Raw genomic sequence first — 15,291 nt, 5'->3', positions numbered from 1 at the left:
TTTTCACATCATTTAATAGATTCAACATGTTTTCAAGGTTACTGACATTTCTGCTGGTTTTGAGTGGCTTTTAATGTTTATTTGCACTTGGGCAGGAACTGAAAAATCCCATCAAAAGACAGTTATTCATTTCCATTAAGGAGCCATGATGTATGGATGGTAATATGTTTTCATCTGAGTCCAAGGTAAATGCAAAGAAAGAATACTCATAAAATCTGAAGCCCTGGCCCATTTGCTCAAGAAATTTCCTTAGTAGTGATAACATTAGCCATTATTTAATTTCTTGTGATATATGTAATAATTTCACAGCCAAAGGCCACCGATGGAAAGTGACATTAAACAAAAATGAGTTGCAGTTTAATTGGTTTGGAAACATATCTCAGAGTGTCTGCAATATTATAAAACTTCTTTAATACATCTTCCAGCATGAGATCTTATAAACTTCGATGTACTATTACTTAACACAGAGTTCCAATCTATCCTTAAACGCAGGGATACTGTTCTATGGCCAGAAGTTTATTCATGTGTTCATTTATGTATTTAGGCAGTGAATGTTTATTGAGTGCCTAGTAACTGCGATATAAGGTAAAAAAAAGGATAAATGTTTTTTTAAAAAAAAGACATATGTGGATGGAATGCTAATGAAGATAGAACCCTACTGCTCTAGGTGTTCCTAGTAGGACTCTTATATAGGCTTTTATGAAATTATAAAAGTCTCTTAATTCTTCCACCAGGACAGACCAAGATGATCAGGAGATTTCACACACATTTTCAGTGTTGGTATACATCTAAATGTAAGTGCATCCCTGAAAGTATAGTAGGAGAATAAAGGAATTATCACGGTTGATGCCCAGGTTACTAGTTCACAATGATCTCTTTCTCTCTCTTTGCATATGCATTGGTGGTTGAGATCAAACACTATTCCTAGCCAAATGTGGAATTTGAGAGAAATGGTCTAAAGATAGTTTTGGTGGAAATTTGGCCCACTTGATGGTACTTGAAAATTAGTTTCCTTTGGAGCATACACATTGACTTGAGTCAAAAAGATATATGTGTGCAGACATGGAGAGTTGTAGGATTCAAAGTTTTACACTTATTAAGAGAACATGAGTGAAGATTCTAAGACTGTGGAGTGCACTAACTCCCTACTTCCCTGGCAGCTTGGTCCAATAAACTGTACAGCTAGATCTTGTGCGTGTGTGCAGGTGCGTGCTCCTCTTAGCTACACATGGTGCAGTGTTTCCTCAACAGAAGCAGAAAAAATGAAGGCAGTCAAGGAAATAGAGAGTCTCACTGTCAACTTCACTAAAGGTAAAATGTCAACCTTACTATAGGATTTTTAGGGTCTAATGCCTTAGGCTAATGGCATTTTTGATTCAAATATGATTATTTTGACAGGATTTATAATTTAGTTACGGCAAACTCATTCCACTGTTATCATTTAATTCTAATCTATTTTCCTCCTTCTCTTCCCTCCTTCCCACCCCAGCCACCCATTTGTAGAACCTTGCCAAAAAGGGCATTAGGAAGGTGGGCAAAGGATGTTGTCTAATGATAAAGTAGGATTAAAATAGTAAAGAAAAGCACTAAAGAGAGCAAAGATAATACATACCACAATTTAACTTAGTAATTTCTATCCTATTTCCACCTTGTTATTACTCTGACATTTAATCCAGAAGTCATTGGGAACCTAAGTTATCTAATTATTTTGATATTCCATTGTTTGTATGCAAACTCAGACATAAAATGAAACCTTAAATTTACAGAAATATGCAGAGAATATATGCATTGCAAAAATGATTATTGTATACAAATTTATAGGCAAACACACCACTGTACTGTGTTATCTTAACTCAAATTCTTAGTACCTTGAGGTAAAGCGAGAAAAGAACTTTAAAAGACAATGTCTTCTATTATCATAAAAAATATTTATTATAAAAAATTATCACATTTCTCTGTACATAGCATAAAGACAAAAACACAATGTATACATTAATAATTTAAGTGGGCCTGAGTATTCAGTATCCTTCTACTAGAAACCCTAAAGCTCTTCCACAGATTTCACAAATACCAATGTAGATTATTTCTATTTTATCAAAATCCATTTGCACCATTAATGTAATTGAAATACTAACATTTCTTTTTTCTAGTGTTTTAAAGATAGTTCACAGTGTTTAGGTTAATTAATTAATCAACTGATTTAAATCTTTGGTAGATACAAGTATTTACATGTAAAAATGTTTAGCTCAAATTTCAGTAAAAAACTGAAATGACAAATAACCTGCTGCAAATTGTTTTGTATAATCAGAAATGCGAGCTGGACTCCCACCATTAAGAAATGTTACTGTCTAGGACTTCTGATGATAAAATCTGAAATCCACAAAAAAATAGTTGAGCTTCTATTACCATTACCAGAAGCACCACAACACTAGGCCACCACAAAATTACACACAAATGTCAAATTCAACATATAAACCATACTGATTATTTTACAATGCAGAAAATCCTCCTTTTTTTCTATATGCCAGTTTAAATGTTAATTGACACAGGTAAGTTTATCTCATAAAAGCCTACTATCTTTTAAGAGTGAGAGCCATTTAAAGAAACCATACTGCTTTCAAAAACACCAGCTCTTCCTCTTGCCAATGACACATGCATGAAAATACAGACTTTTTTTGAAATAATTTGTGGGGAAAATAGAAAAGTGCCTGCCTTCTGCTTCCCTCTCTACCTATATCCTTTCTTTCCTTCCTGCCTTCTTTCATTTTTCCCTTCCTTCTTCTCTAAGAGTATTCAGTGCAACTGCCTGCCAACCTTCAAATTATACCTTAACTCTCGCAAAAATACCATATGCATTTCAGGTGTCATTCGTTAGCTCTCAGTCACAATGATTCACAAATGAAAGCATGCTCACATGAGAATCTCTTACGTCCAGGCTATTTGTTTTAAAAAATCACTCTAAAAGGTACTTAAATTCTAATGTTCTTGAGTCATTTGAGAATTAGAAATTTTTAAATAGACATATTAATGCTGGAGTGTACAGAATATAATTAAATATATCAAAAATATATCTTTTAAGCCTAGAAAATGGATGCCTTTGGATTACCATCATTTCAGGATAGGGAAAACCCCTTCTTACTGAGTTAGGCTCTGAACATGTGATTTCTTTCACTAACACTAGTTTTTCCAATCTGCTGACTTATTTATAAGCAAAGCAAAGTAAGAGATATTTTTGCTGTTACTTTGGCAATTCTCTCTCCAATCCCCAACATCCTGAGTTCAGTGCACATCTAACAATTCACTCAAGACCAGGCACCTGACAATAAGTGTTCACTTAGTGTGTAAAGTAAACAGGAAAAGCAGCATAATAAAGGAGCTGTGTTTTTATCAGAGGACCCTTCCTTCTGAGATTTTACATAAGTTGATGCCTTCACTGCAACCTTGAATAAAATGTTTTGAATTTTGAAACATTTGAATAAAATGTTTGAATGCTTTGAATAAAATTCCTCCTCTTTCAGCGTAAACCTTATTTTAGTCACCAGCCCTTCCTTCCAGAGCACATAAATATGTTCAAAATGTACATTTACATACATTTCTAACCACATAGTGTAAACTAAGTTTTAATCCTTTGCATGGCAGGAAAATGCTGGTATTCTGACACCAAAATCTTTTGATGTGAACAAGAGGCCTAAAATATTAGTCTACTGAAACTGCTAACTGCCATCTTCACGCTCACTCCCTTTCTCATTCTTGTTATCAAAAACAGATGGAAAACTGAGGCTTATTTCTTTGGGATTTTATATAAACTCATGAGTTATTCTACATAAAAAAATAAGTAGCTGACCATCTGTTAACTCCTGTAGTCTTGCACTAAATTCTCCTGGGTCACAGAAACAAGCTCCAATCCTCATTGGATCAGTGTTCTGATTAAGGAGTTTTCGTTGCTGTTGTTTGTTTTGGAGGAAACAAGGGTTCACACACAAACATTCAGGAAGCAGCACTGGTGCAGACCCACTTTGATCCCATAAAGTGTCCTGAGTGTCCCTCTTCACATGGCCGCTTCTTTTGCCAGGTTCTTTGGTTCCCTGCTTGGGATACACCAGTCATCAGCCTCAGAGCTCATCTGATAATGTTTGAAGGCTGACATGTTAAAGACTGGAAGTTTTTCTATAGACTCAGAAGACAAAGCCTAAAAGGGGGGAAAAACATGAGACCAAAGAAATTATGCATAGCATAATTTGCACTTGAAGTTATTATTCAAAATACATTCAGAGGTAAGTATCCAAACACTCAAATGCATTCATTTAATTGATACAGTAATAAGAGCACACTGGTGTCTGCACTCAGTCTATTGCTCTTTCTCAATAGTTTGAAGGCTTTTGCTCACTTAAGAAGTGAATACATTAACTGTTTCAGGTGATCAAAGGCCATTTGGCAAGTAATTCCAATGCAAAAAATGGGAGCCTGAAAGTTTAATGTTTTAGTTGCTAATATCTGTAAATATATTTTCAGTTGAAATAGTTGGCAAATGATGAACAGAATCAAGACAGTGCTCTTAACAAAGAAATTGAGGCTTTACCAGAAACAGAAAAACATGCACCAAGTTTTATTTATTTATTTTTTTAAACGGAGTCTAGCTCTGTTGCCCCAGGCTGGAGTGCTGGGGCACCATCTTGGCTCACTGCAACTTCTGCCTCCTGAGTTCAAGCGATTCTCTTGCCTTAGCTTCCTCAGTAGCTTGGGTTACAGGCACCCGCCAACACGCCCAGCTAATTTTTGTATTTTTAGTAGAGATGGGGTTTCACTGTGTTGCCCAGGCTGGTCTAGAACTACCGAACTCGTGATTCACCCTTCTCGGCCTCTCAAAGTGCTGGGATTACAAGCGTGAGCCACTGAGCCCGGCCAACATGCACCAAGTTTTTAAGTTCAAACAGTGAATGTCTGGCACCCCACTGACAGTTTGCGAACAGTCAGCTTTCCTTTCCCAGGATTTCTAACAAGGTCAGCTTAAGGTCCTGAGTATCTTGATATCTGTTATTTACATTATTAGCATATACTTCCCACAAATCTAAGTAAAATAAAAGTACAGCTACTCTCATAGATGCCAAAAGGAGTTGCCTTAAAAAATTTGCAATAGCATGTCCTCATTCTGAAACTTTGGTAATGTATTAACACTTCTCGGGAAGCAATTTTGCTTCACTTGAGGCAGGTAGTATGGCCCAGCTTCCTCTTTGGTAAGTTATCATATTAGATAATGTACACACACCCAGAAACAGAATAGAATAACCTGTGGTCATTTGCATTAACTCAGTTTGGGGAATTCACTCTGGACCATAGCACTGAGGGCTGTAAAAGCAGCAATGGTTTTAGAAATAGGATTTTGCTATTGAATTCAAGGGATACCTTTAAGTAGATGATAGCATCTGTTCCATATCCTGATAAAGAGTAGAGATTCAGATCTCCTTGAAAGTACTTGGCATAGAGACGAGAAATTGGCAAGCCATAACCAAAACCAGCCTAGAGAAGAGAGATGTTATCAGGTAAAGAAGTGTACGTGATCACTGAAATACAAACAAATAGGAAATTACTGTCCTCACTGATACTAATGTCCTAGAACCTAAATAAATATCTTCTACTTCCAATCAGACACCCCTTGTTTCACCATTTTTAGCTTGCTTTATCATGCATTCTCATATCCTTCATGTCTGATTTTACTAAATTGATGAACTTGTCTAAATAATCCCTTGCAATCCTTGCTCTACATTTAGAACTAGGTGGCTGAGATTAATTTAGCCAAATAATTGTTCTTACCAAAGGAGCATTCCGGGAATTATCCATCACAGGCGTTGGTGCAGTGGAGTATGTATAACTAAAGAGGCGGTCAATAATTCTCAGGGGAACACCACCTCCTCTGTCTGAAATCTAAAACAAACACACAAGTCATCAGAGCCACACATTCAAAACAATGTCTATTTGTCTAAATAAAAATGGCTTTCCTTCATTTAAAAAGCACCTGGCATATATGACTGTTATCTATTGCAAAAAGCAGAGAGCTTTATTACTATTGACCCTATTTAATTCTCTCAAGAGACACCAAAAGAAAAACAGAGAATGGTTACCTTAATTGTGAGGTCTTCTTTTCCCAAGACAACAATCACCTCAATTGGTGTAAGGGAAGGCCGATTTTCCTGGTGTTCAACTGTTGCCCGCATTGCATTCTAAAGGAAACCAAACCGTAAGGAATTCAATGGCAGAGGAATGAGAGACAATAAATATCTGTTTTTTTAATGTTTAAAATAAAAGTAGCACAGGGAGGGTAATTCAAAGTTCCTATTTTTTTAAGTTAGTAGTAAAACAGCTTTGTAAATAGCCATTTATGAATGTGTCATGTAGGATGTATAACGAAAAATATTCATTTACTGTGTAATATAGCTCCTGGGAGTAATGTCTAATGGAAAAACAATTCTGCTAGCTGTCAAGTTCTTATTTGTAAGCTTAATTTAAATGTGGAAATTGGTTTTTATAGTCCATTTCCTAGCTCTCCCTTTTCTGTCTTTCCATTACATTTTACATCCAAGCACCAAAGACTATTACATAACAAATGAACAGTGAATCACTGAACCGATTTATTGGCTTTTATAAAACTTGCTGTGAAAAGGTTGTTACTATTTAAGAGGACAGTTGATAATTCTAAATTAAATTTCAGTTTGCATTTGATTATCATCTAACTTTCACCAATGATGGCAAAATAACTCTATGAGTTGCATCATTCAACTTAAAAATAAATCAAATCAATGAAGAAGTATCCTTTGTCCTTTAACACAGAGCAAACTAAAAGAAGTTTTCAGTCTATTGGCTGAATATCATACAGATACAGTCTTGGTTTTCTTAACCCATTTTCCTTTCTCACCACCTATCCGCTTTCTGCTTCCTGGTTTTTATATAATATTAAGTTCTAGTCATTAGGTGGAGTGAAATAAAGTAGATCAGATGTTTGTAGTACAATCAATACCTCACAGCAGTAATATTAGAATAAGTTAGGAAACGGGAAGTTCTGGAAAGAGTTATGTCAGAATTAGAGCCAGATTTCACTTTTTTTTAGCCTTCCTTCTCTCCAATTCAGGGGACTCTTGGGAAGCATCTAAAAGCTTAAGGTGTTTTTCTATTTTTTGGTTTAAGTTCAATTTGATCTTAATTTAATTTGATCTTAGGATGCATGAAAGGATTTGATTCTTAGCCCCGGGCTGCCTCAGACCAGTAACATCTATACCCTTTGAGAGCTTGTTAGAAATGCACATTCTCAGACCTAAAGAATCAAAATCTCTGTGGTGGAGCCCAAGAATCTGTGTTTTAACAAGTCCTGCAGGTGATTCCAATGCACACTACAGTTTGAGAAGACAGCTCAACAGGCCTGCTAAGGAAAGTGTGCATTTGGACCAGAAGCATCACCTCTTAGCTTATTCAAAATTGAGAATCTCAGGCCCAACTCTAGATTTCCTGAATCAAAATTTTCACTTTAACAAAGTCCCCATGTGATTCATATGCACTTTAAAGTAGATGATTGAAGGAAGTACTGACTTTGCTCTGAGCACATTCTGGACTCTGAATGGGGCCATGCCACCTACAGGAATTCTGGACCTGAACCTCTGAGTTTGGAGTTGGACCAGCCTCTGGGGGTGGAGGTAACGAGGCCTCATTCACGGAAACATTCACCCCATGACCTCTCTTAATGAATGAATAAATGACTGGTGCTTTGATGGACACCTGAAAAAATAATAGGAACCTCCTCTTGGCTCTAAAGCATTGACACATCATGAATTGTATGATGCATTCTCAAATACGTGTTGATGCTACAATGAGCTACATGTACTTCGTCAAACACTGACTGTGTAGTTACTTTCTCCTAGGAGGACTAGAAGCATTCTTGGGAAAAGCTATTGAGGCTCCTGTTTTGTGGCAAATAATAAAGGAGATAAAAATATAACTGTTAAACCTTTTTAAAAGGTAAAATTTCAATTATTGTGAAGTATCGTACCTTAAATAGTTCAAAGAGCATATGATGGAGGTGAGAAGGAACATACACGATGTGAATTGGTTGGTCGGGAAATTTTCCTAGAAAAATAAAATTCATGAAGATTTTGTAAACAAATACTTCACTAAAATAAACCACCACATTCATGTGATTGACATTTTAGACTTCAAGAGGGTTGGCATATTCTCTATCTTCTCCCTCCCCAAATCCTGCCCTAGAACCTTCCCACTTAAACAGTAAATACTACTGGCTTATGTACAAAATGTTATTGTAGTTGCTACATAGTATTCTTTGGTTAATTGTTTTTTTGTAGAGATGGGGTCTCACTATGTTGTCCAGGTGCGTCTGAAACTGCTGGCCTCAAGCGATCCTCCAGCTTTAGCCTCCCAAACCGCTGGGATGACAGGCATGAACCACCTTGCTCCATATGATTAATTTTTGTATTTCTCCACAAATGTATGAAGTTGGGTAAGTGTGGAAGAATAGTGCTACAAATTAGATTTTGTGGATTATTTCTATTTTCACCACTTTTGTACTGGACAATTTCAGAGTCAAAATTATATGTATTTTAAGATAGAAGGGAAAAACTGTGCTTATAGCATAATATTGAAATTAATGCTAACTATAATTTTCATATTTTTAGTGCATGGTAAAATAACACACCTGATTTTTCTTGTTTTTTTGTATCCCCCAAACATTAAATCTTATATGCTAAATATGCTCAAATTTTACCAAGAGGATAAAGAAAACAGAGAAACAAAAACCTCTCAATGCTTTTTGAAAAGAAAAATAAAAACTAAAATAAAATTAGAAAAAAAAACATAAAAGAAAAATAAAAGTATTATTCTTCAGAATTCCAGGCCTTGGCAAAGTTTGAATCAGAAAACACAAGGTCTGGCACAAGCCCCTGTTTATTTTGTCAAACAGTTGGAGCAGTTTATCTACTAGCAGTTATCTACTAGTATTATGCAACAACCCTGTTTATGCTCAGAGATATGTTCCATTCTTTATTTGCTCTTCTACTTTTAGTTTAGTGTTTACTTACATTTGCATGTCCCTAATCTGTTAGGCTACTCTTTGAGCAACTTGATTTTAACTCTCACCATAAACAAACTGTTGCTGTATAAATATTACTTGAGAAAGATGTTTACTTTAAATAGAAAAAAGAAGTAATTCCAATTTAAATATACTGTTTTAAGATGCAAGTATTTATCAGAACAGAATGGGAAGGGGTGAAAATAGTGCCTTTCATTCATCATGTAATCACTTCAGTCATTCAGACAGTATGGGAAGACCTTGTCAGAAATGAAGTTTTGTTTGTTTGTTTTTCTGAGACAGGGTCTCACTCTGTCACCTGGACTGGAGTGCAGTGGGACAATCACGGCTCACTGCAGCCTTGACTTCCTGGTCTCAAGTGACCATTCCACCTTAGCCTCCTGAGCAGCTGGGACTACACGTGTGTGCCACCATGCGTGGCTAATTTTTATTTTTTGTAGAGACAGTGTCTCCCTTTATTGCCTGGGCTGGTCTTGAACTCCTGGGCTCAGGCAGTCTTTGTACCTCAGCCTCTCAAAATGCTGGGATTACAGGTGTATGCCACTGAACCCAGTTGAGCTGAAGCTTTTTGAAGTATGTTCTGCTTCCAGAACAGTAGTCTAAACCAATAGTGCAATTTTTTTTTTGTATTAGGGTGAAGGCATTTAACATGAGATCTACCCTTTTAACAAAATGTTAAGTGTACAATACAATATCATTAACTATAAGCACTGTGTTGAACAGCAGAACTCTAGGATATATCCATCTTGTATAACTGAAACTTTATATCTGTTGGATAGCAACGCCCCATTTTCCCCTTCCTCACAGCCCCTGACAACTACCATTCCACTCTGCTGCTGTGAGTGTGACTATTTTAGACATCTCATATAAGTGGAATAATGCATCTGTCACTGGCTTATTTCTTACAGTGAAATTTAAAGTATTTTTGTTTCCAGGTCTTATGGGTAACCTCTTTAAGAGGATATTTCCACAGCTATATCCTCCCTACTTCTGGTCTCCTTATCCCTCATATCCTCATATTCTACAGCAAGTAATCTTTCTTTGATCTACGATATTGGAAAATAGTTGCTACTTTAATCCCATATTATTTGTTCAAAACATTCTTCTTTATGAATCCTCATTAGCAACTGAATAGGCAGAATTGGAGCCTTCCAGTTAAAGAGAACCTTGTCTTCAAAAAAAAACGTGTACAAACTCTAGGCAAGAGAAAAAAGGAACACAGAAGTTGCTTTATATTTACAAAAAAAATCGTATTAGGAGAATACAGAATTTTCCATAGGTTAAAATATATTTTACTTAAAACTTACCATTCACTTGTGTGAGCTTTAATTCTGGAGATGTTAAATAATACTGATCACAGAGCATCCTTGAACACTCAAAGGCATCTGGAATAGAAGTTGTTTTTTATAACAATGAAGTGAATTTATGCCAAGTACCGTTCTCAATTAATCTTCAGTGTCCGTATCACCCTAATATAAAATATGCACTAAAGTACAGGTTTATGTATATAAAAATATATTTTAATATTTTATTGAAGAAAAATTAAGACAGTGTTTGCATTGCAGTTTTAGCAATACAAATAAGTGCACTTCAGAGATTAAATACAATATATAAAATATGGCACGTTAGTCACTTATATTTGGATTTTTAAATAATATTTTAAAGGAATGTTTATACTGCTGACTCTCAAAAGGAAAGGACCTTGACGATAACATTTATAAAATAAAATGGAACACTCTGTGAACATAAATTCATTCGCAGAGTCACCTCAATTATAGATATGTCAATCATACAGTGTACATTTTCAGTAAGGGAAATGCAGAAATATAGAACATACCTTGGACCACTGCTACCACATCACAGTTAGGATCAATGCTTCCAATGTGGGTTGGGTTTCCTGTCTGTGAGTCACTGAATATAAGAACTGTTGAAAAATAAAAACAAAATATTGTTATAAAATTCAGGATAATGATTAGTACTACCACTGAGAATGTGACCTGCTGATTAGTGAAACATCTAGTTATAGTATGCCTTGTATTCTACACCCATGTCTATATACCATGATCATGATGAGCTAACTTACTGTGCTGGTTCATCAGCATCCGAGTAGAAATACGGTTCATGTAAAATCGATCCAAGAAATACTGAAGATTTTGATTGGTGACTGGGTCAACTGTACAGGCATCTTTATACTCTATGATTCCTTGTGCCATTGTAGGGACTACATTATGGTGTCGATTTCGAACTTTGATGAGTGTATCTACAAAGCTAAGCCACAATATTTATGATTAGTAAAAGTTCAAATACATTTCATTCACTTATACTCCTTAGGTTACTTCACAGAAGGCTAAAGATCTTTTTGCATTACTCATGTGAACAAATCAAATGATAAAACGTTAGTCCTTTATTAGTAATCTCACCACAGATTCTTCCACTAGAGGAGATAATTTCATAAACAGACTCATTTTGTTTCTAACTTATATGTAAAACTATTAGCCTTATAACCAATGCATTCATCAGATGTATTCATTAAGTATTCTTTTTATAAACTAACGATTAATATCTAAGATCATCATTCTAGAGATGACTCTAGAATGCCATTATAAAAAACTTTCAAAATTTCTTGTCAGATTTAGAAAAGATTCTTATTTAGGTAGCTAGAAACTATCAGTTACTCTGAAAGAAAATGTTTAATCTCCAACGACACTGAAATGTATTAAAATTATGTAATGGTAAATCCTCCTGCACATCTAATCATTGGAGTAAATTTACAGTAAAAATAGGTCTCCCTAGGGGGAACAAAAATGAGTCCCCTTCACACTTAGCATCATTTCTTCACACTTAGCATCATTTTCAATGCCATATTTCTTCACTTCTAAAAATCCAACAAGCCAAAACTTGTCATGTGTAAGGGGGTAGTGATTTATTATTCAGAGTTGAATTCCTTTAATTTAGGTCTAAAAATATCTTAGGAATTTGTCTGGAAAGAACCAAAGTTTTAAACATTTATTCTAATGCATAGAGCTTACTCTGATAATGCTTTCTGGTCATCTGGGCTTTTCTCATGGAATTCCACCAAATCCATCAGGCTCTGTATATACCTGTAAAGAAACAGGTGTGCTTTAAGTTTTAAAATTAACAGTCAGATACAAATGGCTGAAAATAGAATAACTTTTTCAAATAATTTTAAAAGAGAAAGTAAGCATTATGTTCAAAATTAAAACTTTCCTCCAGAACATTTGGAAGATAATAAAAATTTTAAATGCTATAATTTTTAGTCCTTGACTTTCAAACTTAAAATTTAATGCAAAATGTTTCTTTAACTATTTCAGGTCAGTACTCAGTTTCCTATTTTATTTGGCAGATATTTTCATTTCTTCTAGCAATAATACTTAGAAATAACTTTTTTAAAGCTTTTTATTTTTTTCTACTACATTCATTCATAGAAGAGTATAAGTCTTGACTGCAAAAGTAAATACTACAGATTGAATATGTTTTAGATTGTAATTGTCTTATAGGTATATAATACATGTATTTCTTGAATCAGTGAACAAAAAGCTGTGCAGTCAGTGGATTAAGATAAGGCTCTCATGCATGTCTGCCACCTGTGCATATCCCGCTTCTGTGATCCAAAAATTTGCTGTTTGGGGTTACCTACCATCTCTAAGCATCAGTATCTTCATTTATAAAATGAGATTATAACAACTGACACTTGCTGACTGCTGGCTGTGTGCCAGCTGCTGTCCTAAGTGGTTTTTTCTTTCTTTTTTTAATGGATTATCTCATTTCATTACACTCAAACATCCCTCTGAGGCATATACTTTACTCTCCTTAATGAGAGATGGGAATAATAACTCAATGGCATAAAGAGTTTAAGACACTTGCCAAGGATTCCACAACTAGAAGTGACAGAGGCAGGATTTGAACCCAGAGCCCACTCTGCCAATCACTTTGTAAGTGACAAAGATTAGGCCTCCCCTCAATAGTAGTCATTTGAATTGGTTTCTAGGCATAGGATTTCTTTTGCAATATCAAACTCTTATTATTGAAAGTACTCTTCTATAATTGAAAATTAAAATTGCATGCCAATTATTTTTCCAATTTATCCTAGAACTCAAAATTTTATTATAAAGTAGTCGACTTTTTCAGGGTAAAAATGTCTGTTTATAGTTTTATAGCTTCCCTAATGATAACTTATCCTAAATCAATTTTAAAATCCCTACATCTTTCAAAAGTAATTACCGTTCAGACAGATCACCTGTTTTCCAATTATGATGTTAACGTAGTATAAGAATTCATACCCGGGTAACTGTTTCAAAACTAGAGACTTCAATATGGTTCACCACTTACCAGCTTTTAACCAATTGCACTGAAGAGGTATTTATTAATTGGGTCGGGAGGATATCAATTTCCTTCAGAATGTTGGCGAGCCTCACAGGCAATTCTTGTCGCAAAAATGCAAAAGAAGTTCTTTCACATGCGTTTTCTGAACCTATAATAAACGAAATTAATTTAGTTTTTGGGAAAAAGGTGTGTCTAAATGATATATCTAAATAGCATTGACTATCAAATATTGAACACACATATATTATAAAATTATATTTCACTCTCAGTTGGGTTACTGTTAATTGATAATTCAGGGGCGATTGTCTTCTTAATTGACTGTCTCCTGTCTTCCTATTTTCCTTCCTTTCCTTTGGTCTTTCTTCTTTCTTTTAAAAAGTGACAAATACAGGATAATTATTGTCTTCTCTTTTTGAAGAGGATTCACTTCCAAGAAGTAAGAATATCCCACAGTTCTTAGCATTTTTGAAAGACTGCAGGATTCGGTCACACCACAATGTCAACAACACAACATCCTTTAATGAGTGTGGACATGAAAGATGCGGGATAAGAGGCTGGAGTGGGAGCTGTAATATTTCCAGAACAATGATATCACATTTAAACCCTTGAAACTTTCCTTATAAGATTACTGCAACAAATGTGTAAATATTTTCAGCAATAATGCAAATATATAGAAAGCTATAATGACAGACAAATCTGTAGGGATGCAGAGAGATGTACCCTGTGGAAGGATGCCGTTGGCCAAGGAATAAAATCTATTAATTTGAGGCTATTTAATACCATTCAGAATCTTCTCCAAACAGTACTATGCTGTGAAGGAGGGGAAAAAGTTTCCAGTCCATTGTTAAACGGTGACTGAAAGCAAAAAGTAATTTGACTGGAAGAACGGGTCAGAAAGAAGAGTGTGCAGATGAAGTCAAACCTTATCCAGTGTCGACAGGCTTGCAGGTGGCCTTGACCTGGCGGCACCCCTGTCAGAAAGTAACCAAATCTAGGAAAAGGAAAGGTGTGCTGTCGTCGAGGCTCCAGGGCTCAGCAGCAATGTGAACCCTAGTTATTTTAGCTTGAGCCTAGCCTCCCTCTCCAGAGGCTGAAAGTTAAGGCAGTTCCCCATCCCCAGGACCCAGCTTGGGCCCTGTGTCCCCTCTCACCAAAGTCCAGTAGCTGCTTCATGGACAGCGGGGAGGGGCTGTAGCGCGAGAAATGCTCGACCTCTCGGGGCACCAGGCCGGCGCCGCTGAGTGAGCCAGCGCTGCGCAGCACGAAACGGGCCGCCTTCATCTTGACGCCCACCCGGCCTTGCAGGGACTGTAGCTCGCTTGAGGGGCGAAGGCTGCTCGGAGCAGAGCCTGGTTCCGAGGGGGCACGGTGCGTCCAGGCGAGGACTGCAGGTGCGCCGGCTGTCTCGTGCGCCCGGGCCTGGGCTAGGGTTTGAGGGTGCCGCGGAGTGAAGAGGCTGGGCAGCGAGTCGGAGATGCAGTGGGTTGAAACTCAAGTTCGCGTCTTCCCACCAGCCGCCGCCGCCCGAGGTTTTATTTGTTTCCCCGCACTCTCCCCCCGAGTCCCAAACAGAGGTCGTCACTGGAACTTGGAGACGCGCCCTGAACTCCAGGCCGCGCCAATCAGATCAGAGAAAGAGGTAGGGGCCCCGCCCCCCTGGCCGCGGTCCCCGCAGAAATGGCCTGACCCGGTGACCACGGAGTGCCCTGGCACCGGTGCCCGCGGCTGTGAGGGGAATAGGGTGGGAAGAACAGGGAAGAGGAAGCAGAAGCAGGTATCTGGGGCAACGTGGGCTTAAGATTAGCCTCTTGGGACAGGGCTCCAAGTCGCGTGGGCTGGGGTCCCGCCCAGGCTCGTCC

At 36.9% G+C, this 15,291-nt stretch overlaps 1 protein-coding gene across 1 annotated transcript; it reads right to left on the bottom strand.

The window, feature by feature from the left end:
* Positions 1–1,908: 1,908 nt before the first annotated feature.
* On the bottom strand, positions 1,909–15,012 carry PDK4 (pyruvate dehydrogenase kinase 4). Its single transcript, XM_007982108.3, has 11 exons — positions 14,584–15,012; positions 13,439–13,580; positions 12,118–12,189; positions 11,172–11,356; positions 10,926–11,012; positions 10,396–10,473; positions 8,036–8,112; positions 6,120–6,218; positions 5,812–5,922; positions 5,404–5,517; positions 1,909–4,189 (listed from the first exon to the last, which is right to left on the bottom strand). Exons 1-11 carry the CDS (start codon positions 14,711–14,713, stop codon positions 4,049–4,051), a joined length of 1,236 nt encoding a protein of 411 aa, XP_007980299.1. The 5' UTR covers positions 14,714–15,012; the 3' UTR covers positions 1,909–4,048.
* Positions 15,013–15,291: the final 279 nt, after the last annotated feature.

This window comes from Chlorocebus sabaeus, chromosome 21 (assembly GCF_047675955.1).
Source record: "Chlorocebus sabaeus isolate Y175 chromosome 21, mChlSab1.0.hap1, whole genome shotgun sequence".
Classification (NCBI taxonomy): Eukaryota; Metazoa; Chordata; class Mammalia; order Primates; family Cercopithecidae; genus Chlorocebus; species Chlorocebus sabaeus.
The sequence above is the reverse complement of the archived record's forward strand: the minus strand, read 5'-3'. Positions and strand labels throughout refer to the sequence as shown.

Excerpts from the sequence above, each read along its gene's own strand:
- PDK4 (XM_007982108.3), bottom strand. The coding sequence starts at position 14,713 with ATGAAGGCGGCCCGTTTCGTGCTGCGCAGCGCTGGCTCACTCAGCGGC. Across the intron at positions 13,581-14,583 it reads GAAGCAGCTACTGGACTTTG|GTTCAGAAAACGCATGTGAA; the intron begins GTGAGAGGGGAC and ends CGTTTATTATAG. Across the intron at positions 11,013-11,171 it reads GATGCTGATGAACCAGCACA|TTCTTATATTCAGTGACTCA; the intron begins GTAAGTTAGCTC and ends ATTTTTCAACAG.